This window comes from Bos taurus, chromosome 10 (genome assembly GCF_002263795.3).
Source record: "Bos taurus isolate L1 Dominette 01449 registration number 42190680 breed Hereford chromosome 10, ARS-UCD2.0, whole genome shotgun sequence".
Taxonomy (NCBI): Eukaryota; Metazoa; Chordata; class Mammalia; order Artiodactyla; family Bovidae; genus Bos; species Bos taurus.
Genome location: NC_037337.1, coordinates 75944221 through 75968519, shown reverse-complemented (window position 1 = coordinate 75968519; position 24299 = coordinate 75944221). Strand labels below are relative to the sequence as shown.

Genomic DNA, 24299 nt, shown 5'->3' with positions numbered 1-24299 from the left:
GCAGTTACTTCGCTTTCATTCACCAATCACCATTTGATTCTGTGCCAGCAGGACGTCCGGATGCTTGGCCACTGGCACCGCCGAACCTGGCACCAGGATCGTGGCCTTTCCCAGTCAACGCCGGACCGAGAGAAGCCGGCAACCCCAGCCAGCAGGGAGCGAGGGCTGAAGTTGAAGAGGGGCGCGCAAAGTCCGGCCCGCCAAGCGCCGCGACGCCTGGTGGGTATTAATAAGGAGAACCTCCAGGCCGCCGCTCTGCAGAGCCTAAGCGCCCTCACGCCACCCGGGTGCGCTCGAGGCTGACCCGCGCCGCCGGGCCCCCTTCTCGAGAGGCCGTGGGGGCGGGGCCCGGCGGGGCGCGCGCCGGCGCGTGGAGGCCGGGGCGGTGGCGGAGCGCGCGCGGCGAGGGAGGGGCTAGCGGGGCGGGGGCGCGCGGCAGCCGCTGCGGCCTGTGGCGCCGTCACCCGGCAGAACCCAGCTGGTGGCGGGAGGTGCCGCTCGCCTTGCAGTTGCCGCTGCTGTAGGCGCGCCGAGACGGATCCGGACTGCGCCGGGGGCCGGCCCACCCTCGCGCCGCCGTCCTTCGCCCCGCGGGCCGCGCGGTTCCGTTATCATGTCGGTGGGGCAGTGGCTGGCCCAGCTGATGAGCAGTTTGCAGGACCCGCAGAAAGTGGCCCGTTTCCAGCAGCTGTGCGGGGTGGAAGCGCTGGCGAGCTGCACAGCCGCGGCCGCCGCCGACCCGAGGGAGGATGAGAAAGCGGAGGCGCACCTCACCGGAGAATCCCGGCGCAGAGAGCGGCAGCCGGGGCCGTCCGGAGGCCCTCCGCCGCCCGGGAGCGACCGCAATCAGTGCCCGGCCAAGCTGGGCGACGGCGGCGCCCCCAACGGCGTGCGGAACGGGCGGGCGACCGAGGTGGGCCCAGCCTCGCCGCGGTGCGCGGGGCTTCTGCGCCGCAACTCGCTGACGGACGAGGAGGGCCAGTTGGCCCACGTGAGTAACTGGCCTCTCCACTACCTGTTCTGCTTCGGCACGGAGCTGGGCAATGAACTCTTTTACATACTGTTCTTCCCCTTCTGGATCTGGAACCTGGACGCCTTGGTGGGCCGGAGGCTCGTGGTCATCTGGGTGCTGGTCATGTACCTGGGCCAGTGCACCAAGGACATCATCCGCTGGCCGCGGCCCGCCTCGCCACCCGTGGTCAAGTTGGAGGTTTTCTACAACTCTGAGTACAGCATGCCCTCCACCCATGCCATGTCTGGTACCGCCATCCCCATCTCCATGATCCTCCTCACCTATGGCCGCTGGCAGGTAAGGGTCCCTGTCCTCGCCCCGCACAGCCTCCGAGCCCTCATTGCTCTCCGCAGTCGTTTGATTTTGGCTATTCCCTTCCCAGACTTCTCTTTCCACAGGTTTTCACGGTACCCGCTAAACAGGCCCTTTCCACCTTAAATAATAATAATGAAACGGTAGGGAAAACCTAAGACTTAGTCATCAAACTCTATTTTAATAGTAATGCTTTTCTTGGAACCTAAAGGAAATACCGTTCGTGGAGTAATACATTATCATCGGGCTTTAGTTGAGTTGATAAAAGGTTTTTAATTCTTATGATGCACAGACTATCATTATGATTAAGTATACCGTGCTTATAATTAATCGTTGGGTGACTAAGATTCACCCGTTTTATACGGTGCCTTTCCCCAGACTGATTTCTGTTTCAGGCGTAGGTAAAGTCATTGACTTTTTCTGGTGACAGTGTTTGTAAAATAAACATGGTCATTCAGGCAATGAAGTAATGAATTTTAAACGAAAGCCACCCTTAGTGGAAGTTAATGGAGCACCGCCTGAGTGCTCTTTTTAAGGGGTGTGGTTGCTAATTTGCTGATAGAGACAGTTTAATTAGCTTTTGGATCACTGATCTGTACTGTCAGTTGTTGAGCTACAGTATGTTGAATTAGCTTTGCAAATGCTTGGTTTTAGTTGGTCTTAAAAGTAGGAATCTTGGTCAGACCAGCGGGCTTGTAAAAATGGTAAATATGACAGCCTGACAGCCAGGGATGAGTGAGTTTTTAAACAGGAAAACTTTTATATTTTGCGTACTACTTCTGGCCTCCCATTTTTCGGTTTTTCGTGGTCTGTAAATGCAGATTTAAAAGTTAGATCTTTTTTATATAGAAGCAAAATTTGTTTTTAGACTGATATCTGTTTTATCTGGTCACTTTAAAATTCTTATTGAAGTTCAGTTGGTTTACAATGTTGTGTTACCTGTCTTTTAAGTTGTAAGGAGCTTTGTTCGTTCTGCAGACCAGTCCCTTAATTTAAGAATGAAGTTAATAACTATGAAGAATCTAAGGAATCAGACTTCTTGATTTCTTTTCCCCCCATTACAGCACAAAATTATCTTCTGAGAAATACACATCCTGTGTAAACTCTGTTACGGTAAAGTTACCTATCTCAGACCTAATTTCAGTATAGATAAACCCTTGTCCTCATAGACACTTCTGGGCAGTGCATCGCTTACAGACCGTGGAAAATGTGTAATGTGTGTAGTAAGAATGGCAGAATTATGAGGGAAGAGCGCCATGAATGTTTTTTCTTTTTCCCTATGCAACCTAAGGAGTTACACAGTAATGTTCAGATTGTAAAGTAATGCTGCTTGTTTTGCATAATAGGTAAATGTCTCAAATGCACTTCATCTAAATACTTCAGAGTTTAAGATTGTCATTGAGTTATGATATTTACTGGCTAGCTAATGATGTTTCTCTTATTTTTATGAGATTTTCAGGATTCCGTAATGATAGAGCCTTTTTAAACTCCTCATTGAGTAGCTATGTTGCAAGCAATTAATTTTTAGCAGTCCAAGTAAGAGAAAGTAGTTTTTTTTCTCTTCATTCATTGAGAGCACATGCTAACAGGAAGTCTGAAAACAGTACCACAGGATGCATCTATCAGTATTTTAACACTTTAGGGTTATTTGAATTACCAGAGTATGCTTACAGTATAGTTTTTCAACAACCTAGTATATTTAATTCAAAGTTTGAGGGCTTTATATATCATACAGTTTTAGAATTAGAGCTAGTCAGGACTTCAAACGTCTCCTGGTCTCAAACTGTCACTTTACAGATGTTGAAACTGACCAGTTACAGTAGAATTAATCTTGTAAAAGTTGTTTATTCTTTTACATGTCCATTACAGGTTTGAATAAACTTCCAAAATTTGAGTAATTATTTGCCTTTGATTAGTTGTTTTGGAAAAAAGACTCCCTTACATGAAAGTTCTGTATTTATAAATGCTTGTAATAATTCAGTACAAAAAATCTAAACGACCTTTTACATTTTTTACTTTTTTTGTTTTAAAACCTTGTTATGAATTGAAAACAAAAGTACCTTGCTTTGCTTTAAGGTGTTTTGGTCCTCTTCTCTGCCAATTAGTATTGTAGTACTTAGGAGGCTTTTATTTCCAGAGTGAGTAATGAAAAAATGTATGTATGGCGAAGTGGGATAGGAATTAAACAGTGAAAGCCTAGTGTCATTCTAAGTAATAGCAGTTTTGGCTCACAATCGCTGCCGTCTGCTTGTGCTCCTGCTGCTTGTTCAGGACAGGTGTGTTTGTCTGTAAATGCCTAGGATGCTGAAACTTCTCTGGACACTTGAGTTATCTCCCTTTGGTAGGACATCTGCTTTACTCCTCCCTTCATGCCACTTCCTGTTGCTGCTTGAAATCTGGTCATGGTTCACTTACATGAAACCTTTCAAATGAAACCTTCATGTTTGATTATTCATGTGTTCTTAAAATAACAGTAAGCCAGAAAAATTATTAGGGGCTTGCATCAACTGCAGTTCTATACTTTACCCCCAGAGATTCTGATCCATTAGATAAGTAAGGGGTATTGTGTTTTATTGAAATTCCCTAAATATTTTGGAGGGAAAAAAATGTACGTTCTTAAGTCCCATCCAGTAAAATTAGTATATTTGATCTTTAGGCTATATTTTATATTTCTCCAACATTGCTGTTCTTTTGCAGTTCTTTTAAAGGTATGTTAATAATACAAAAAGGTAAATTGAAACAGTATGGCTCCAAACAATTATTTGATATGCTGGAAGAATTTTTTCCAGTAATGCAGGATAAAAAGTGTTATGGCATTTCTCCAGGTATTAAATAGCTTGATCATATTTGTTGGAGTTTTTTGTAGCTGAATTGAGAAAAAGTAAGAAATAAGGAACATTAGATCTTAAAAACATAGTCTTTTGAAGAATAATATAAAAAGTAAAGCACTCCTTTTATATTTATTTCTGCATGTTCTTTCCAGAAATAAAAAGTCTTAATTTTTAAATAATATGGCATATAATAAGTTCAAATTTTATACTTGACTTAATAACATTAAACCATTTTTAGATGAATTTCATTTTTAAAAAATTAGTGACATCACATGCTTTATAGCCTAACCCATTCCCAACTAGTCCATATGCTTTCACTACTTTTAAAATTATTATTAAAATAAGTTATATTATTATCTTTATTAATATTTATTAAGGCCTTACTATGGGTCAGATATTGTTTGAAATGTTTATTACCTTATATAGTCTGCTCTTAAAACATGCCAGTGTTCGGTCTTACTGGTAATACAAGCTTACAAATTATGAAACTGAGATAGGGGAAGAATAACTTACTCAAAGTTATATAGCTAGTGAGTCACAGGCTGACTGTAAACTTATAAACAGACTCCAGAGCTTACAGAGAAAACTCTTCACATCATGCTTTGTCAATTTTAAATTGACTTTGCAGTAATAAAATTTTTGAAATAGATATGTGTCCTTACAATACAAAAGGGCAATACAGCTTTGATATGCCTTGACATACATGTACAATAGTCACAAATATTTCTTTTAAACATAAGTTGTTGACTGAAACTAAATGCTGATTTAATTACCCTTCCTTTTTTCTATTTTCCTAATATGAATTTTAAAAATTAAGCATAATGAAGGCTTTGGGGAAAAAACATAAGATATTTATCATAATATCATTTATTGTAGATAATAAAGGAAACTATTTATGAGATCATGAAATGATAAAAGGCAAAGAAGTAAGAGTTAGAAGAGTTAGAAAAGTAGGTCACAAATGACAAAGACCAGAAAAGGCTTTAGGAGCCACAGGGAACTGATCATGATAGTAATTCTGGGAAGAAATACAGTTTATTAAAAAATGAAATTGGCTTGCTACTTTATTTCTTTTTACCTAGCCGATACTTGTTTGAAATGCACATTTTTCTGATTTTATACATGCTTATTAATAAATCTCAATTTTAAATTTATTTATTTGAATGGATAATAGATTGTTGAAAATCCAATGTTTACATAACAAATGTGAAGAGAAGAGTAGGGCTTCCCCCGTGGCTCAGCAGTAAAGAATTCATCTGCGATGCAGGAGACTTGGGTTGCGACACAGAAGACTTGGATTCGATCCCTGTGTCGGAAGATCCCCCGGAGGCAGGCCTGGCAACCCAGTTCCGTATTCTTGCCTGGAGAATTCCGTGGACCGAGGAGCCTGATGGACTTACACAGTCTATGGGGTCGCAGAAAGTTGGACACGACTTTAAGCTACTGAGCACATACAGTTTTTCTTTTTGTTGTCACAGCTAGGAGGCTCTTTTCCAGAAGGATTCATCGTTAGAAATTTCTGATTTAATCCTCTGGAGATAATCTTTACTTTGGTAGTGGTATATTTATATAGTTTGTTCTTCCTACAGATGGCAACATACTATACTGTTCTGGACCTAGCTTTTTTCACTTAGAAATATATTGTGAAGGTTTTCCTCTTCTTTTACCCAGCAGTTAATGAATACTAATTTTGTGCTTGTGATTGTTTTAAATGCCTTACGTGACTTTCAATCCCCAGAAAATCCCATGAGTATTGTCACTGGTTTGCAGAAGAAACTGAGGCAGAGGAAGTTAAGTAACTTGCCCAAAATGACTCTACAGGTACCTAACAGAGCCTGGATTTCAGATTCAGGCAGTCTGCCTCTGAAGTGACCCCATGCTGCTGTGTTATACTGTATCTCTGAATTAGCATTTTCCGTTGAGAGAGCAATCTGATTTTTGCACATGTGCGTGATGTCCCAGTATGTTAACAGCATAATTTATTCAGAACTTGACTATTCCATTACTGCCAATTCAAAGACATTCTCTATTCTTTTCCTACTAGATTGTTGGTATTTTACTAATTTTTAAAAACTATACCTCTTTGGTTTTCTTTTGTTTTTTTTTTTCCAAGTCCTTGCTCTACCTTCAAATAATGTTATACCAGTTCAGGTACAGCAATAGCATGCTTTATTTTCCCCTTTTCCCTCCTTTGTATTGTTGTCATACATTTTACATCTATGTTATAATACTCAGAGTACATTGGTATTATTTTTGTATAGTGTTCCAGGATTATTTCTAGAAACAGTTTTTCCTCCCCTCTTCCCTAACATCCTCCCCTTCTGGAACTTGTCTCGCATATGTTAGATTTGTTAAACACTGGTCACTGTAGATCACTAGTGCTTTGATGATGACGATGATGATGACTGCAGTGCTTTTGCTCTCTGCTTCATTTTGGATAATTTCTATTGCTATGACTTCCGATTCACTGGTTTTCTGCAGTGTCTAATTTTCTGGTAAACATCATGTAGAATGCGGTATGATTTTAGATACTGTATACTTTTATATCTGAAAGTTCCTATTGGATCTTTGGTCTAGTGTACAATTAATTACTTGTCAGTTTACTCCTTATAGGCTCACTGGAGTGAATCAGGAATAACCATAGTCTAGAGCTAAGATAGCCTGACTGACTTACAGTGATAACCTTCTGAAGACTACCCAGTTCCCTCATCTCTCTGCCTGATGGGAAAGCGGTTGCAGGCCTGTGTAAGCTCTGGGAATTGCATGGTCGTCTACTACTTTCCAGTAGCTTTCCCCCAGCCTGGTGGACTTTTGTCCCCTGTGTGCACAAGGTGGTTCACAGCCGGCCATTTGCAGAGACCCCCCTCACCTCCACGGAGTTCTTGCTCCATGCAGAGTCCTGTTTCCAGTACGCTCTTGAAAATTATTGCTGCTTCGGTCCCTGGGAACTTCTGTTTCTCCCTCCGTAGCTCAGTAAGACTGTTGGACTTTGTTTTGCTTCCTCTTCTCATGCAACAGCCTGGAAACTCCCTCTAGCAACAAGCCAGGGCAATCAGAGGGCTCTTTGCATTTGTTTTCCCTTTTCTTATGAATCACAGTCCTGTACTATTTGTTTCCAATATCTGAAAACAGTTCTTTCATATAATTTGTCTAGGTTTTTGGTTGTTTTTAGTGCAACAGCTTTTCCTACAACAGTTAATTGTTTATGGGCAGAAACAGATATCTTTTTACCTCTACTGTTTTGTGGTTTTTTTTTTTTTTAATGTATATAAAATACAACAGCTTCAGTTCAGTTCAGTTCAGTCGCTCAGTCGTGTCCGACTCTGCGACCCCATGAACCGCAGCACGCCAGGCCTCCCTGTCCATCGCCAACTCCCAGAGTCCACCCAAACTCATGTCCGTTGAGTCAGTGATGCCATCCAACCATCTCATCCTCTGTTGTCCCCTTCTCCTCCTGCTCTCAATCTTTCCCAGCATCAGGATCTTTTCAAATGAGTCAGCTCTTCGCATGAGGTGGCCAAAGTATTGGAGTTTCAGCTTCAACATCAGTCCTTCCAATGAACACCCGGGACTGATCTCCTTCAGAATGGACTGGTTGGATCTCCTTGCAGTCCAACGGACTCACCCTCAAGAGTCTTCTCCAACACAACAGCTTACTGAGATGTAATTCATGTACCATACAATTCACCCATTTAAAATATACAAGTCAGTGGCTTTCAGTATATTCATAGTATTGTGCAACCATCACCACAGTCAACTTTGGAACATTTTCTTCATCCCCCAAAGAAACCCCATCCCCATAGTCATTGCTCCCTATTTCCCCCCAATCTCTCGGCACCTCTAGACAATCACTAATCTACTCCATAGATTTGCCTACTGTTGTCATCTTGTATAAATAGTATGTAGTCTGTTGTGAATAGCTTTTTTCACATGGCGTAATGTATTAAGATTCATCCATTTTGTAGCATGTATCGGTACTTCATTTTTATTGCTGAGTAATATGCCAGTGGTAAAGAATCCACCTGCCAGTGTAGGAGACAAAGGAGAAGTGAGTTTAATCCCTTGGTCAGGAAGATCCCCTGGAGGAGGAAATAGCAGCCCAGTCCAGTATACTTGCCTGGAAAACTCCGTGGACAGAGGAGCCTGGCGGGCTGCAGTCCATGGGGTCACAAAGAGTTAAGACACGTCTTAACTGAGCACGCATGCATGAAGGCCAATGGATGAATATACTGCTGTTGTATGTGTCTTTTCATCTGCTCATGGACATTCGAGTTCACTTTTTATGCTGTGGTGTGTGCTTAGTTGCTCAGGCATGTCCGACTCTTTGTGATCCTGTGGACTGTAATCTGCCAGACTTCCCTGTCCATGGGGATTCTCCAGGCAAGAATACTGAAGTAGGTTGCCATGCCCTCATCCAGCGGATCTTCCCAACCCAGGGGTCTAACCCAGGTCTCCCACACTGCAGGTGGATTCTTTAACAGCCGAGCCACAAGGGAAGCCCAAGAACACTGGAGTGGCTGGCCTATCCTTTCTCCAGGGGAACTTCTGACCCAGAGATGGAAGCGGGATCTCCTGCATTGCAGGCGGTATTCTTTACTTGCTGAGATACCAGGGAAGATTACCTTCATTAGTCTACCAATGGAAAGTACCATGAAGGAAAACATGCTAATTTAATTACTTTTTTGATTATTTGTTTTTCTTTTTAGTATAGAAAATATAGTTTATAATGTGGTATTGAATGAAGAGGATTTTATATTTCTATGCAACTTGAATTGCTTTGTATGAAAAAGTATATATTACTTTTAAAAGCTTAAGCTTCAGAATCCTTACCTAATAATATTTGTTCTAAAACAAGTATTGGAAATTCCTTTTCCTGAGTTTTGTTAGTTAAGTTACTCAGTCATGTCTCTTTGCGAGCCCATGGACTGCAGCAGGCCAGGCTTCCCTGTCCATCCGTCACCAACTCCCGAAACTTGCTCAAACTCATGTCCAGTGAGTTGGTGATGCCATCCAACCATCTCATTCTCTGTCATCCTCTTCTCCTCCTGCCTTCAATCTTTCCCAGCATCAGGGTCTTTTCCAATGAGTCAGTTCTTCGCATAAGGTGGCCAAACTATTGGAGCTTCATTTTCAGCATCAGTCCTTCCAATGAATATTCAGGACTGATTTCCTTTTGGATGGACTGGTTTGATCTCCTTGCAGTCCAGGGGACTGTCAAGAGTCTTCTCCAACACCACAGTTCAAAAGCATCAATTCTTCAGTGCTCAGCTTTCTTTATAGTCCAACTCTCATATCCATACATGCTGCTGCTGCTGCTGCTAAGTCGCTTCAGTCGTGTCCGACTCTGTGCGACCCCATAGACGGCAGCCCACCAGGCTCCCCCGTCCCTAGGATTCTCCAGGCAAGAACACTGGAATGGGTTGCCATTTCCTTCTCCAGTGCATGAAAGTGAAAAGTGAAAGTGAAGTTGCTCAGTCATGTCTGACTCTTAGCAACCCCATGGACTGCAGCCCCAGGCTCCTCTGTCCATGGGATTTTCCAGGCAAGAGTACTGGAGTGGGGCATCCATACATGACTACTGGAAAAACCATAGCTTTGACTAGATGGACTTTTGTTGGCAAAGTAATGTCTCTGCTTTTTAACATGCTGTCTAGGTTGGTCATAGCTTTTCTTCCAAGTAAGAAGTGTCTTTTAATTTCATGGCTGCAGTCACCATCTACAGTGATTTTGGAGCCCAAGAAAATAAATTCTGTCACTGTTTCCCCATCTGTTTGCCATGGTTGATGGGACCAGATGCCATAATCTTCATTTTTTGAATGTTGAGTTTTAAGCTCCCTTTTTCACTCTCCTCTTTCAGTTTCATCAAGAGGCTCTTTAGTTCTTCTTCGCTTTCTGCCATAAGGCTGGTGTCATCTGCGTATCTGAGGTTATTGATATTTCTCTCAGCAGTCTTGATTCCAGCTTGTGCTTCATCCAGCCTGCTATTTCATATGATATACTCTGTATATTAGTTAAGTAAGCAGGGTGACAATATACAACCTTGACGTACTCCTTTTCCTATTTGGAACCAGTAAACCTGAGTTTACTCAATAGGATTTTCAGATTTCGGTTTATCATGGTGAATTCCAGAGATGCTCTTATTAGAAATAATGTTTGACATAGCCCAGGTCTGGGGACAGAACCGAGTGATACCATGGCTTTTGACCCCAGGTTATCTTGAATGAGATACTGTAAGTGGCTAAAGCCTTATGTTTACTTCATTCAGCAAGTATTTACTGACTGCCTTATCATATGTAGACACTAGACAATAGTGAAAATAAATACTATTATTTTAAGTACATATAAGTATTTGTAGTATATATGTATATAGAGAATGTATACAGAATATATCTTAATGCATAAATGTAGCCTGTGTCAAAGATAAGGGTTGTTCATTTCTTTCAGTAAAGTGTTGTAGCTATTTTATTCTTTTGGGTGTATTATAAGTTGAATTGTTTTCTTACTTTCCTTTCAGACTGCTTACACTGATGTGTAGAAATAAAACTCTTTTTTGTGCATTGATCTTGTTGTACCTTGCAACTTTGTTGAATTCATTTCTCAACTCCAGTAGTTTTTTTGGATTCTTTAGGATTTTCTGTTTCTAAGGTCCTGTCTTTGTGAATAGAGATAGTTTTGAAGTGAAGTCGCTCAGTCGTGTCCGACTCTTTGTGACCCCATGGACTGTAGCAAACCACGTTCTTCCGGCAACTGGATTTTCCAGGCAAGAGTACTGGAGTGGGTTGCCATTTCCTTCTCCAGAGGATCTTCCCGACGCAGGAATTGAACCCGGGTCTCCCAAATTGTAGAGATAGTTTTACTTCTTCCTAATTTAGATATTTTAAAATTTCTTTTCCTTGCCTAACTGCTCTGGTTAGAACCTACAATACAATGTTAGATAGCATTGGTGAGAGGTAAACATCCTTATCTTGTTCCTAATCTGGGCAGGCAAGCTGGGTGGGACCTTTCAGCCATTGAACGTAATAGTATCTGTGGATTTTTCGTAAGTGCCCTGTATCATGTTTAGGAAATTTCCTCTGTTCCTAGTTTTTGAGATCTTTCATTGTGAGGGAGTGTTGATTTTGTCAAATGCTTTTTCTATATCCATTGAGATGATCATGTGTTTATTTTGCTTTGTTTTTACTTCCTTCTGTTAATGTGTATGACACTTAATCTTTTTGTTGAACCACCCTTGTATTTCTGAGGTAAATAACCATTTGATCATGGTGTGTAATACTTTTAATGTGCTGTTAGATTTTGTTTGCTAATACTTTGTAGAAGATTTTTGCTTTAGTATTCACAAGGGCTAGTGGTCTGTAGTTTTCTTGTGCTGTCGTTTTCTGGTTTTGCTATCAGAATAATAAAAGCCTCGTAGCATATGAGGAAATATTCTCTCTGCTTCTGTTTTTTGGAAGAACTTGAGAAATATTGACACCGAATCTTTTTTAAATAAATGTTTGGTGGAATTCACCAGTAAAACTGTTTGAACTTAGGTTTTTCTTTGGAGGTTTTTGATTGCTGATTCAGTTTCTTTACTTGTTTAGATTATATTTCTTCTTGAGTCAGTTTTGGTAATTTGTGTTTCTCTAGGAATTTGAATTTCATCTAGGTTATCTTAATTTGTTAGCATATTAACTGTTAATAGTTTTCTCTTATAATCCTTTCTATTGCTGTAAGATCGGTAGTAATGTTTCCACTTTGATTTCTGGTTTTAGTTATTTGCATCTTCTTTTTTTTTTTGTCCGCCAGGCTGTAGTTTTGTCAGTCTTGTTCTTTTTAAAGAAACAACTTTCAGTTTTGTCGATTCTCTTGTTTTACTACCCTGTATTTTGTATTTTTCCACTCTTATCATTTTATTACTTCCCTCTGTTGCTCACTTTGCATTTAGTTAGCTCTTCTTTTTCTAGTCCTCACTGTAGAGTTGTGAATGGTTTCTTTTGTTTTAATGCAGGGCTCCACTGCTGTACATTTCCCTCTGAGGGCTGCTTTCATTGTATTACATGACTTGTATTATCTGTGTTTAGTTTCTGTTTGTCCCTATTTTATAATTTCCCTGTGATTTCTTATTTGGCCTATGGTTATTTAAGAGTAATTTAATTTCTTCATATAGTTGATCTTCATTATTCATGGATTGTTTGTAAACTTAGCCCATGCAATAAAATTTGTTACCCAAGAATCAGTACATTCAGACTTGCAGAATGTGAAAAATTTGAGTCAGCTGGCATACATGTTCCCAGGCAAGGATGAACAAGGCAACAATCTGCTTTCTTGTTTCAACCATTATTTACTGTGGACGGTCCTATTTGCTCTGTTCAGTGCAGTGTTTTTCAAGTGTTCATGCTTTTTGTTGATGGTTTTACTATTTAAAGTCAAGTGAACGTCACTCAGTTGTGTCCCACTCTTTGCTATTCCATGGACTGTAGCCTGTGCATGGAATTCTCCAGGCTAGAATACTGGAGTGGATAGCTGTTCCCTTCTCCAGGGGATCTTCCCATCCCAGGGATCGAACCCAGGTCTCCCGCACTGCGGGCAGATTCTTTACCAGTTGAGCCACCAGGGGATGGTCCCCAAACTACAGTGCTATTTCAGTTCAGTTGCTCAGTCATGTCCAGCTCTTTGCGACCCCATGGACTGCAGCAGGCCAGGCTTCCCTGTCCCATCACAAACTCCCGAAGCTTACTCAAACTCATGTCCATTGAGTCGGTGATGCCATCCAGCCATCTCATCCTCTGTCGTCCCCTTCTCCTCCTGCCTTCAATCTTTCCCAGCATCAGGGTCTTTTCCAGTGAGTCAGTTCTTCCCATCAGGTGGCCAAAGTAATGAAGCTTCAGCTTCAGCATCAGTCCTTCCAATGAATATTCAGGACTAATTTCCTTTAGGATTGACCGGTTTGATCTCCTTACAGTCCAAGGGACTCTCAAGAGTTTTCTCCAACACAACAGTTCAGAAGCATCAATTCTTGAGCACTCACCTTTCTTTATAGTCCAACTCTCACATCCATACATGACTGCTGGAAAAACCTTAGCTTTCACTAGATGGAACTTTGTTGGCAAAGTTATGTCTCTGCTTTTTAATATGCTGTCTAGGTTGGTCATAGCTTTTTTTCCAAGGAGCAAGTGTCTTTTAATTTCATGGTTGCAATCACCATCTGCAGTGATTTTGGAGCCCAAGAAAATAAAGTCTGTCACTGTTTCCATTGTTTCCCCATCTATTTGCCAGGAAGTGATGGGACCAGAGGCCATAGTCTTCATTTTTTGAATGTTGAGTTTTAAGCTCCCTTTTTCACTCTCCTTTTTCAGTTTCATCAAGAGGCTCTTTAATTCTTCTTTGCTTTCTGCCATAAGGCTAGTGTCATCTGAAGTTATTGATATTTCTCCTGGCAGTCTTGATTCCAGCTTGTGCTTCATCCAGCCCAGCATTTCACATGATGTCTTCTGGATATAAGTTAAATAAATAGGGTGACAATATACAGCCTTGACGTACTCCTTTCCAAATTTATAACCAGTCTGTCATTCCATGTCTAGTTCTATTACTTCTTGACCTGCATACAGATTTCTCAGGAGGGCAGGTAATGTGACCTGGTATTCTGGTATAAAGTGCTGTTTAATGTCCCTAAACACAAGAAGCCTGTGATCTACTTTACAAAGAAAATATACATGTGTGAGATAAGATTCATTCAGGCATCAGTTACAGTTCTTTTGGCCATGAGTTCAATGTTAATGTATCAATAATATAGTACATCCAGAAAAGAGAAGAGGAAATTCACCCATGTGTATGTAAGGCCACTCTGGAAGTGCAAAAGTAGTATTTGTAGTGTCTGATGAAGTTTTGGAAAACTTGGGAAAGTGGCTGAATTTGTGGATTCATGAGATGATAACCAGTTAAAAAAAAAAAAAAGAAAGAAAGAAACCATAGTAGACAGCATTGATCTGAGACCAAAAGCCAATGAAACCATGTTACACAGAGCAAGGAAAATATTAAATTCTTCTCTTATAGTGCTGACTGGCCTGCACATTTCAAAACACTACACAACATTAAAAATGTTAAACTTTCAATAATCCTGAATCAAGATCAAGAGGCTGTGGGCTGTTCTTTAGATTATCTGCCAAGTGTTAGGAAAAAGGCTATGTGGAAAAGCAGGTTTTCAGTGCTGATGAGACTGGCTTGTAGAACTAGTTCTCCAATTCTGTGTTTGCTTCAGTTGTTTTGGGGCTTTGGTGCAAGTATGTTTATAATTGTTAAATCTTCTTAATGAGTTGATCCTTTTATCAGTGCACATTGTCTGTCCTTTTGTCTTTGGTAACAATTTTTGACTTGAAGTCTATCTCGTCTGATTTTAGTAGAGACACTTAGCTCTCCCTTTGGATACTGTTTGTGTGAAATGTTTTTCCATTTGTTCACTTTCAACCTATTTGTGTCTTTGGATCCAAAGTGAGTCTCTTAGGCCACATAGAGTTGGAGCAATGTTTTCTTATCTATCCTACCAATCTCTGCCTTTCATTGGAGAGTTTATACCATTTCTATGTAAAGGAATTACCTGTAAGGAGTAACTTTTGGTATTTTGCTATTTATTTTTATGTGTCTTTTGCCTCTTTTTGCTTATAATTTCCTACATTGCTGTTTTCTTTTGCATTTGAGTTTTTTCTTTCTACAGTGTACCATTTTTATTCCCTTATTTTATGTGTATATTTTTTGATACTTTGTGGTTACCATGGGAATTATAATTAATAACTAGATATATTTTTGAAGGTATAACTGACACTTAGTGAACTCCGGGAGTTGGTGATGGAAAGGGAGGCCTGGTGTGCTGCAATTGATGGGGTCGCAGAGTCGGACACGACTGAGCGACTGAACTGAACTGAACTGATGATGGATACGAATGGGGAAGCCAAGATTAACAACAAGGTATTGGGCCTGAGGATTGAAACTGTGGGGAAGTCTTTTAGCGGGAAGGAGATAACCAGCTGGTCAGAAGTGGAGATGGATTGGGGATATCAGATTTAGTCCTTTTACATTGGAGATGCCTTTTAGACACTGATCACATAAGCAGTTGGATACAGAAGTCTGAGGTTCAGTAGAAATGTCCCAGCTAGAGATGGAAATTTGAGTCATGAAAGTATAACTTGTATATAAATCCTTGGGACTGGATGAAAATAAGGAAGTGAGGATAGATTGTGAATTGGGCTTACTTATACTGAGTTGTGAATTAACCGGGGAACTAACAAAGATGCCTGAAAAGGAGTAGTCTATGTATATTTTATATATTTCTAATAAATTCTGTCATTTTTTAGGAAAGGATAATTCCACATGAATCTGTTTTCTTTCCAGTTATGTCTAATCGAGGACAGTAGTCCCTAAAATAATCAGTTCAGTTTGGTCACTCGGTCATGTCCGACTCTTTGCGACCCCATGAATCACAGCACACCAGGCCTCCCTGTCCATCACCAACTCCCGGAGTTCACTCAAACTCATGTCCGTCAAGTCGGTGATGCCATCCAGCCATCTCATCCTCCCTCGTCCCCTTCTCCTCCTGCCCCCAATCCCTCCCAGCATCAGGGTCTTTTCCAATGAGTCAACTCTTTGCATGAGGTGGCCAAAGTATTGGAGTTTCAGCTTCAAAATCAGTCCTTCTAATGAACACCCAGGACTGACCTTCTTTAGGATGGACTGGCTGGATCTCTGTGCAGTCCAAGGGACTCTCAAGAGTCTTCTCCAACACCACAGTTCAAAAGCATCAATTCTTCAGCACTCAGCTTTCTTCCCAGCCCAACTCTCACATCCATACATGACCACAGGAAAAACCATAGCCTTGACTAGATGAACCTTTGTTGGCAAAGTAATGTCTCTGCTTTTGAATATGCTATCTAGGTTGGTCATAACTTTCCTTCCAAGGAGTAAGCGTCTTTTAATTTCATGGTTGCAATCACCATCTGCAGTGATTTTGGAGCCCCCCCAAAAAAGTCTGACACTGTGTCCACTGTTTGCCCATCTATTTCCCATGAAGTGACGGGACCGGATGCCATGATATTCGTTTTCTGAATGTTGAGCTTTAAGCCAACTTTTTCACTCTCCTCTTTCACTTTCATCAAGAGGCTTTTTAGTTCTTCTTCACTTTCTGCCATAAGGGTGGTGTCATCTGCATATCTGAGGTTACTGACATTTCTCCTGGCAATCTTGATTCCATCTTGTGCTTCTTCCAGCCCAGCGTTAGTAGTCCTAATTTTAGAGACAGTTCAATATAAAATTAAAAGGTAGTTTTAATTTGGATATTCTTAAATATTAAATAAATCTGCCAGATGGATTGGTTATTATGCATCATCTTCCTCCCCCAACACAATCCCAGTTTAGGAGTATTAGTTTTATCTAGTTTAGTTTTTATTGTCATTAAGACATGTGGTATTTCTTTTATCTGGTTAAAAGATTACTTGATAAGGTACTTCTTTGCTTTGATACTGTAATTATACTGAATTCTGTTATTCTCTGGGGAATAAATGTGAAAGTCATGTAATCAAAACTGGATCAGGTCTTCCCCCAAATATGTTTCTTTCCACAAAAGAAATCTAGGGAAAATATTCTGAAGATGGAGACTAATGGCTAAAAAAACATCAACCGATCAATGAAAATAAAAGTGACTTGTTCTTTTCCCAAGTAATCAAGCTGGTTTTAGAAAAGGCAGAGGAATCAGAGATCAAATTGCCAACATCCGCTGGATCATAGAAAAAGCAAGAGAGTTCCAGAAAAACATCTATTTCTGCTTTATTGACTATGCCAAAGCCTTTGACTGTGTGGATCACAATCAACTGTGGAAAATTCTGAAAGAGATGGGAATACCAGACCACCTGATCTGCCTCTTGAGAAATTTGTATGCAGGTCAGGAAGCAACAGTTAGAACTGGACATGGAACAACAGACTGCTTCCAAATAGGAAGAGGAGTTCGTCAAAGCTGTATATTGTCACCCCGTTTATTTAACTTATATGCAGAGTACATCATGAGAAACGCTGGACTGGAAGAAACACAAGCTGGAATCAAGATTGCTGGGAGAAATATCAATGACCTCAGATATGCAGATGACACTACCCTTATGGCAGAAAGTGAAGAGGAACTAAAAAGCCTCTTGATGAAAGTGAAAGAGGAGAGTGAAAAAGTTGGCTTAAAGCTCAACATTCAGAAAACGAAGATCATGGCATCTGGCCCCACCACTTCATGGGAAATAGATGTGGAAACAGTGTCAGACTTTATTTTTTTGGGCTCCAAAATCACTACAGTTGGTGACTGCAGCCATGAAATTAAAAGACGCTTACTCCTTGGAAGGAAAGTTATGACCAACCTAGATAGCATATTCAAAAGCAGAGACATTACTTTGCCAACAAAGGTTCGTCTAGTCAAGGCTATGGTTTTTCCTGTGGTCATGTATGGATGTGAGTTGGACTGTGAAGAAGGCTGAGCACCGAAGAATTGTTGCTTTTGAACTGTGGTGTTGGAGAAGACTCTTGAGAGTCCCTTGGACTGCAAGGAGATCCAACCAGTCCATTCTAAAGGAAATCAATCCTGGGTGTTCTTTGGAAGGAATGATGCTAAAGCTGAAACTCCAGTACTTTGGCCACCTCATGCGAAGAGTTGACTCATTGGAAAAGACTCTGATGCTGGGAGGGATTGGGGGCAGGAGGAGAAGGGGACGACAGAGGATGAGATGGCTGGATGGCATCACTGACTCGATGGACGTGAGTCTGAGTGAACTCCAGGAGTTGGTGATAGACAGGGAGGCCTGGTGTGCTGTGATTCATGGGATCGCAAAGAGTCGGACACGACTGAGCGACTGATGTGATCTGATCTGATCTGAAAGGTACACTGGAATGGGAGAAATGCCTCTGCATCTAGCTTGATTGCATTCCTCACTCCATTTAAATACCTTGGAGATAGTAAACCTAAATAAATGTGGATTCAGTTCAGTTCAGTTCAGGTCAGTCACTCAGTCGTGTCCAACTCTTTGTGACCCCATGGATTGCAGTACACCAGGCTTCCCTGTCCATCACCAACTCCCAGAGCTTACTCAAACTCATGTCCATTGAGTCGGTCATACCATCCAACTATCTCGTCCTTTGTTGTCCCCTTCTCCTCCCGCCTTCAGTCATTACCAGTATCAGGGTCTTTTCAAGTGAGTCAGTTCTTCGCATTAGGTGGCCAAAGTAGTGGAGTCTCAGCTTCAGTATCAGTCCTTCCAATGAATATTGAGGACTGATTTCCTTCAAATGTGGATTGAGTTAAGTTAAATTCAGTTTCATTGTTCCCATTAAATAATGCTCCTTATCCCCTACCTTCAGTCCTAGCTTTTGAGAATCAATAAATTAATTTTTCTTCTATCTGTCATGTACAGAGAATTCCCATTAATAACTTTGTACATTTTTAAATTCCTTATGGGATCTAAGTAAAAAAAGAGAAAGAAGAAAGAATCATAGGAGACTTGTATGGTGGTTGTGGTGGTAGTTTTTACTTCTTTGACCCTCCCTGGCTAGTGAAGAAAAAAAAACAAGACCTGAGTACCTGCTCCAGAGACTGAAGCCACTGTCATGGTCTCTCACCTAGAATATAGCAACAGCTTCCTAACTGGCCTTCCTGCTTCCACCCTTGCTCCCTTATTGTCCAGTCTCAGGACACTGCTCTGCTCAGGAACCTGCAGCGTGGCTCCCCAAGGTCACATTTCTTACACAGGCCTCTCAGGCTCTTCTTGGTCTGGTTGCCAGGACCTCTCTCACCTCTCCTCCTACCTGTTCCGGCCACACAAGCCTCCTTGCTTGTTATGTTTCCTCATTAGAGACTTTGTTCTTCTTGCTTCCACTTCCTCATGTATATTCTTTCCTCAGATATCTGGTTGATCAGTTCACTTCCATCCAGTCTTGCCTCAAATCTTAGTTTGTCAATATAAAGCCTACAATGGCTATCTTCTAAAACTTTAACCTGCCCCCCCCATAGACTCCCATACTATTACTTATCCTTATCCTATTACTGTTTTACTTACTATAAGTGTGGTTATGCTGTACTAATGATTTAACCCTGAAAACACCTTAACAACAAAAGCTTCTTTCTCATCTGTGCTTCGTATCCATTATGGGTTAGCAAACAACTCTGATCCACTTAGAACCTCAGAGACCCGGGGTGAGGGAAGTTTGCCCATCTGGTGATACACGTCAGCATACAGCCTCCAGTATCACACCTGTAGGAAAGAGAGCATTCATAGTATGATTAAAAGTGGCACACGTCACCTTTTTTCCCAGTTCATTGGTCACACCAGGCACATGGCCCCAGTCTAATTGCAAGAAGAGCACAAGGAATATTTGATGAACATTACTGTTTCAGCTCTGTATGTGTGTGTGTGTGTGTGCATGCGCGTGCGTGTGCGTGCTCAGCTCTGTATGTGTGTGTGTGCATGCGTGTGCATGCTCAGCTCTGTATGTGCGTGTGCACGTGTGTGTGCGTACTCAGTTGCTCAGTTGTATCTGACTCTGTGATCCTGTGGACTAGTGCCCACCAGGCTCCTCTGTCCATGGAATTTTCCAGGCAAGAATACTGGAGTGAGTTGCCATTTCGTACTCCAGGGGACTGTTTTAGCACCTGTTCCCTTTTCATTTCTCCATAGTACTTACTATTTTTAACTATATAATTTGTATATTCTATATAAAGTATCATTTATATATTTACATATTGTATAATTTGCATATTTTATGTTTATGATTAAGTTGCCTTTCCTCAGTAAGAATTTAAGCTTATGCTCCTAGAAAACCTCACTACTTACAACTTCTTGGACATAACCGTTCTTCATTCACTCCTACTGTTTGTAATGTCCTCTATCATTTTTACCCTGTGCTCTTTTTTTCTGTAAAGATTAAATCCTACTCATCTTTTGAGACAATTTGAATCATACTTAGTTTGGGAGACTTTAAAGTTCCGTGCCTTAGACTCCCTCTATCATGGCACTTACCCTCTTTACAGGATTACTTGTCTGACTGCATCATTAACCAGGTTCCTCATGCGTATTGGAAAACGTCTGAAGGAATACCTGGAGCCTAGAAAAGGATCTATGAGGATCTGAAAAGGATAATATAAGTAGGATAAAGAGATGACAAATCAAGAGATATTCAGAAAGTAAAATCAGTAAGACTTCATTATTGGTTGAATATGAGCGATAAGGAAGAAATCAAGGATAATTCATGCTTCTCATTTAGATTATGATGCTTCCAAATGAAATAGGGAAAATGAGAGGAGGAGCAAGTCTAGTTGGTAGGATGATGAGCAGGGTTTGAGGTATAATGGGTTTAACTCTGTAAGGATCTCAAGTTGGAGATATGTGCAGAGGCTGGCTAAATGGTTCTTAATCCAAGGACATACATAGGTCTTCAGCATGCTGAGTAGTAGAAGAAAAGGTGAAACTGCCAATAACTACCAAGGCCAGAACCCTTAGTTATACTAATGTTTAAGGAACAATGAAGAATGTTTTCTTGTGTGGAAAACACAGAAAAAAATAGATGGTGAAAGGGGCACGAGAGTGTGATGCTGTCAAAATCAAGGTATTTAGACATTCAAGAAAAAATGTTTGGGCCATAGTAAATGCAGTGTGAGTGAGCTAAGTTGCTTCAGTTGTGTCCGACTCTTTGTGACCTTATGGACTGTAGCCTGTCATACTCCTCTATCCATGGGATTCTCCAGGCAAGAATACCAGAAGTGGGTTGCCATGCCCTCCTCCAGGGGATCTTCCCAATCCAGGGATCGAACCTGCATCTCTTATGTCTCCTATACTGGCAGGCAAGTTCTTTATCACTAGCACCACCTGAGAATCCCCTAGAGAAATCAAATCAAAACAACTATGTACTAAATCTTGACTTCTCTTGCAGCATTAATTAATTCCTTTCTTTTAACCTCACTTTTTATTGAACCACTTTGAATACTTAATGAATTGAACCATCTTGGCTTCAGTTTCATTGGGAGATTTGAAGTAATCAGGCACAAACTGTCTCAAATGTGCCCCTTCTTCTTCATTTACAAACTTAAGACACGCCCAACCATCAGTCATTTCCTTTTTCCCTCTAGTATTAGGAGCTTCAAAGTCACCTCTAGTTAGTACTAGAGGCGTGCCACTGATACTGAAGTGAAAGCGAAGGTCACTCAGTCGTGTCCACCTCTTTGTGACCCAATGGACTATACAGTCCCTAGAATTCTCCAGGCCAGAATACTGGAGTGGGAAAGATCCCCCTTTCCCTTCTCCAGGGGATCTTCCCAACCCAGGGATCGAACCCAGGTGTCCCGCATTCTGGCCAGATTCTTTAACAACTGAGCCACAAGGGAAGCCCAAGAATACTGGAGTGGGTAGCCTATCCCTTCTCCAATGGATCTTCCTGACCCAGGAATTGAACTGGGGTCTCCTGCATTGCAGGCAGATTCTTTACCAACTGAGCTCTCAGGGAAGCCCAAGTGATACTAAAAGTCATCTGCATTTTAAGTTTTTTCCCTCTTTATGGCTTCCTGCTTCCAATATCCCACCAAAATTTTTCGCACTATAGTTGCTATTTGAAAGTATTAATGGACAACAAATTACATGATGTTGAACATTGAAGAAGATGGGGAAATGGCAAACAGTAGTAGTCACTGATGGAAGTGAGAGGGAAATAATGCCTCCTCCGCAGGGAAGCAGTGACACTAAGCTGGGCCAGAGTCAGGTGCTTTTCCAGAGCCACTTTCATTTTGTAGTTATAGTAAAAGTATGTCTTTTATTTGTTTTTCTTCTGTAGCAGGCCAGTGATTGAGTCTTTACTGTAGAAGCAAAAATGAGCCAGTTCCCACAATAAAGATGTAGAAACATTAGATTTATTTGTTCATTCATGCAAAAGTATTTCTTGAATGTCCGCTATGTGCCATGCTTAGGCTTAGGTGCTGGAAATATAACAGAAAGTAAACACCATACTTCTTGTTCTCCTTGAGTTTTTATCTGCTTGTTTATATTTAACCTGATTTATCTAACTAATTTTACTTTTTTTTTTCCCCTTCAGTATCCTCTCACCTATGGACTGATTCTTATTCCCTGCTGGTGTTCTCTAGTTTGCATAAGTAGAATTTACATGGGAATGCACTCCATTCTGGTAAGGAAAATGTTGTGTTCATATTGCTTTGTTTTTTTCTAAAATCAACATGCAATTTTATAATTTTTAGTCATTTTTAAACTTACTGGAAACTTAAGTGAGAAAATATAGTTATTGTAAATGTTTTTTTCTTGCAAAAATAGCAACAGGATGTTTTGCAAAGTTTTAAAGTAGTTATAATATATATATTTAATATATATAATATATATATATTTCATAGAAACAGTTCCCAGCAATCACAAGAACCAAGTATTGTTCAGGATAACATTTCTCCCTCCGTCCAGGTTCACTGTTATCTTCTTATTCATTTTCTTCTATGCCTTTCCTACTGCTGAGTCAAAACTGACAATGTAAATTCAGACACCAAGGAGCATTACTTGTAAGTGAAAACCTAGTGAACAGAAATTAGGTGAACTAAAACTCTCCTGGTGCCACTTGTTTTTTAATATTAAACTCTAGTTTTCTTCTTTCCCAACAGTATTTTAGGGCTTATATCAGATATTTTATTTTGAGAATGCAGTTCAGTTTCAAAAGCAGTGGCGCAGGAACGCTGTATCTTTCAGCTATACCTCCTCACTTCCCTTCCTGTTCATCTGATTGACATTCCCTAATTCTGGCCCGCACCATCTCTAACTAGGGTACTGCAGCAGCGTCTTAATTAGTAGCTCCACTTCAAGTGTGACACTGCTCCATTCAGTGTTCAGCCTCCTATTGTAGTTTACCGTTCAGAACGCAAATATGATACTATATTGAATGACCTATGTTTGTTCAAATGTGAAGGGTGTTTCTTTATCTTCACATTGTTAGGAATGCCTTAACCTCCACATGGAATGCTGTTTTCACTTTCTTTGCCTAACTATCAAATCCATTGTTCATGACTCACCAGAAAAGATTATCTCCTAAAGCCTTGTTACCTTCTCCATCTTTCTTTCTCAAGACTGGTTAGGTGGCCTTTCTCCCAGAACATCTTGAGCATAATTCTGGCATAGCACTTATGCTGAATTGCAGTTGCTTTTTTATTTATCTGTCATCCCCACTAGACAACAAGCAATATGAGAAAAATAATTCTACCCTCATGTATAGTGTGGTGTCTCTTAGAACACTCTGTGAAGGTATTATGTATTATATTATAAAGAATCAGAAGAAAGATGGAGAGAGAGGGACGAATTCATGGAATCCAAAAATTTATAAAGGGTTCTATCAAATTTTTCTTGTCCTTAACAAATGAACACTTTTAGAATTTTCTACTCAAAAATGTCTCATTTCATAGCTGAAAAATATTGGATTTCTGTTTCTTCCTCAGATTACTTACCTCCAGCAGCTGCCCCTTCACTAGTAAATTTACGAAAGTCCCAAATGCTATGTTAGGAAGCAAACTATTTGTGTTTTATTTTTTATAATTATTTATATTAATGCAAATTATGAATTGACATATAATTTTATCTTTCTGACTAGTCTGTAATAATTTTATAATAGACCAATTATCACCTTTCTATATCAAATCTAATATTAGTCACAAGAAAATGTTTGCCATCTCTGTGCCTCATTGAAGTTATTCCCTTCCACTCTCAACTAACAATATCGCACCTGAAAAACTACCAAAAGATTAGGAACTAAGAATGATAATATTATCCCTAGGTTCATTATCATCGTAAAAGAGGAATTAGAATCTTACTATATTGAAAATATATAATCTCAAACATGCTGTTGTTCAAAGGAAATATATAGTGGATTGATTATTCAAGCTGAGTTCAGTTCATGTTTTTGATACTGGATAACATCTGTGCTTGAATCAACTGAAGTAAAAACAATACTGATGTATTATTAAATTGTAAGTCTGATAACCTAGTCTTCTTTTTCTTGTTCTTTTGGCCATACTGCATGACTTGCAGGATCTTAGTTCCCAGACCAGGGATTGAACCTGGGCCTGGGCAGTGAAAGCATGGAGTCCTTATCACTGGATCACCAGGGAATTCCCC

At 40.5% G+C, this 24299-nt stretch overlaps 1 protein-coding gene and 1 long non-coding RNA gene across 2 annotated transcripts in view; one reads left to right on the top strand and one right to left on the bottom strand.

The window, feature by feature from the left end:
- Positions 1-476: 476 nt before the first annotated feature.
- The window catches only part of SGPP1 (sphingosine-1-phosphate phosphatase 1), a 31081-nt gene continuing 7258 nt past the window's right edge, over positions 477-24299 (top strand). The window contains 2 exon segments of the mRNA NM_001077931.1: positions 477-1309; positions 22231-22320. Of these exon segments, the coding sequence (NP_001071399.1) occupies positions 614-1309; positions 22231-22320 (786 nt within the window). The 5' untranslated portion in view covers positions 477-613.
- Positions 5172-22234, bottom strand: LOC104973205 (uncharacterized). The gene is made up of 2 exons (XR_809427.4): positions 7025-22234; positions 5172-5560 (listed from the first exon to the last, which is right to left on the bottom strand). It is a non-coding gene; the product is annotated as an uncharacterized lncRNA (long non-coding RNA).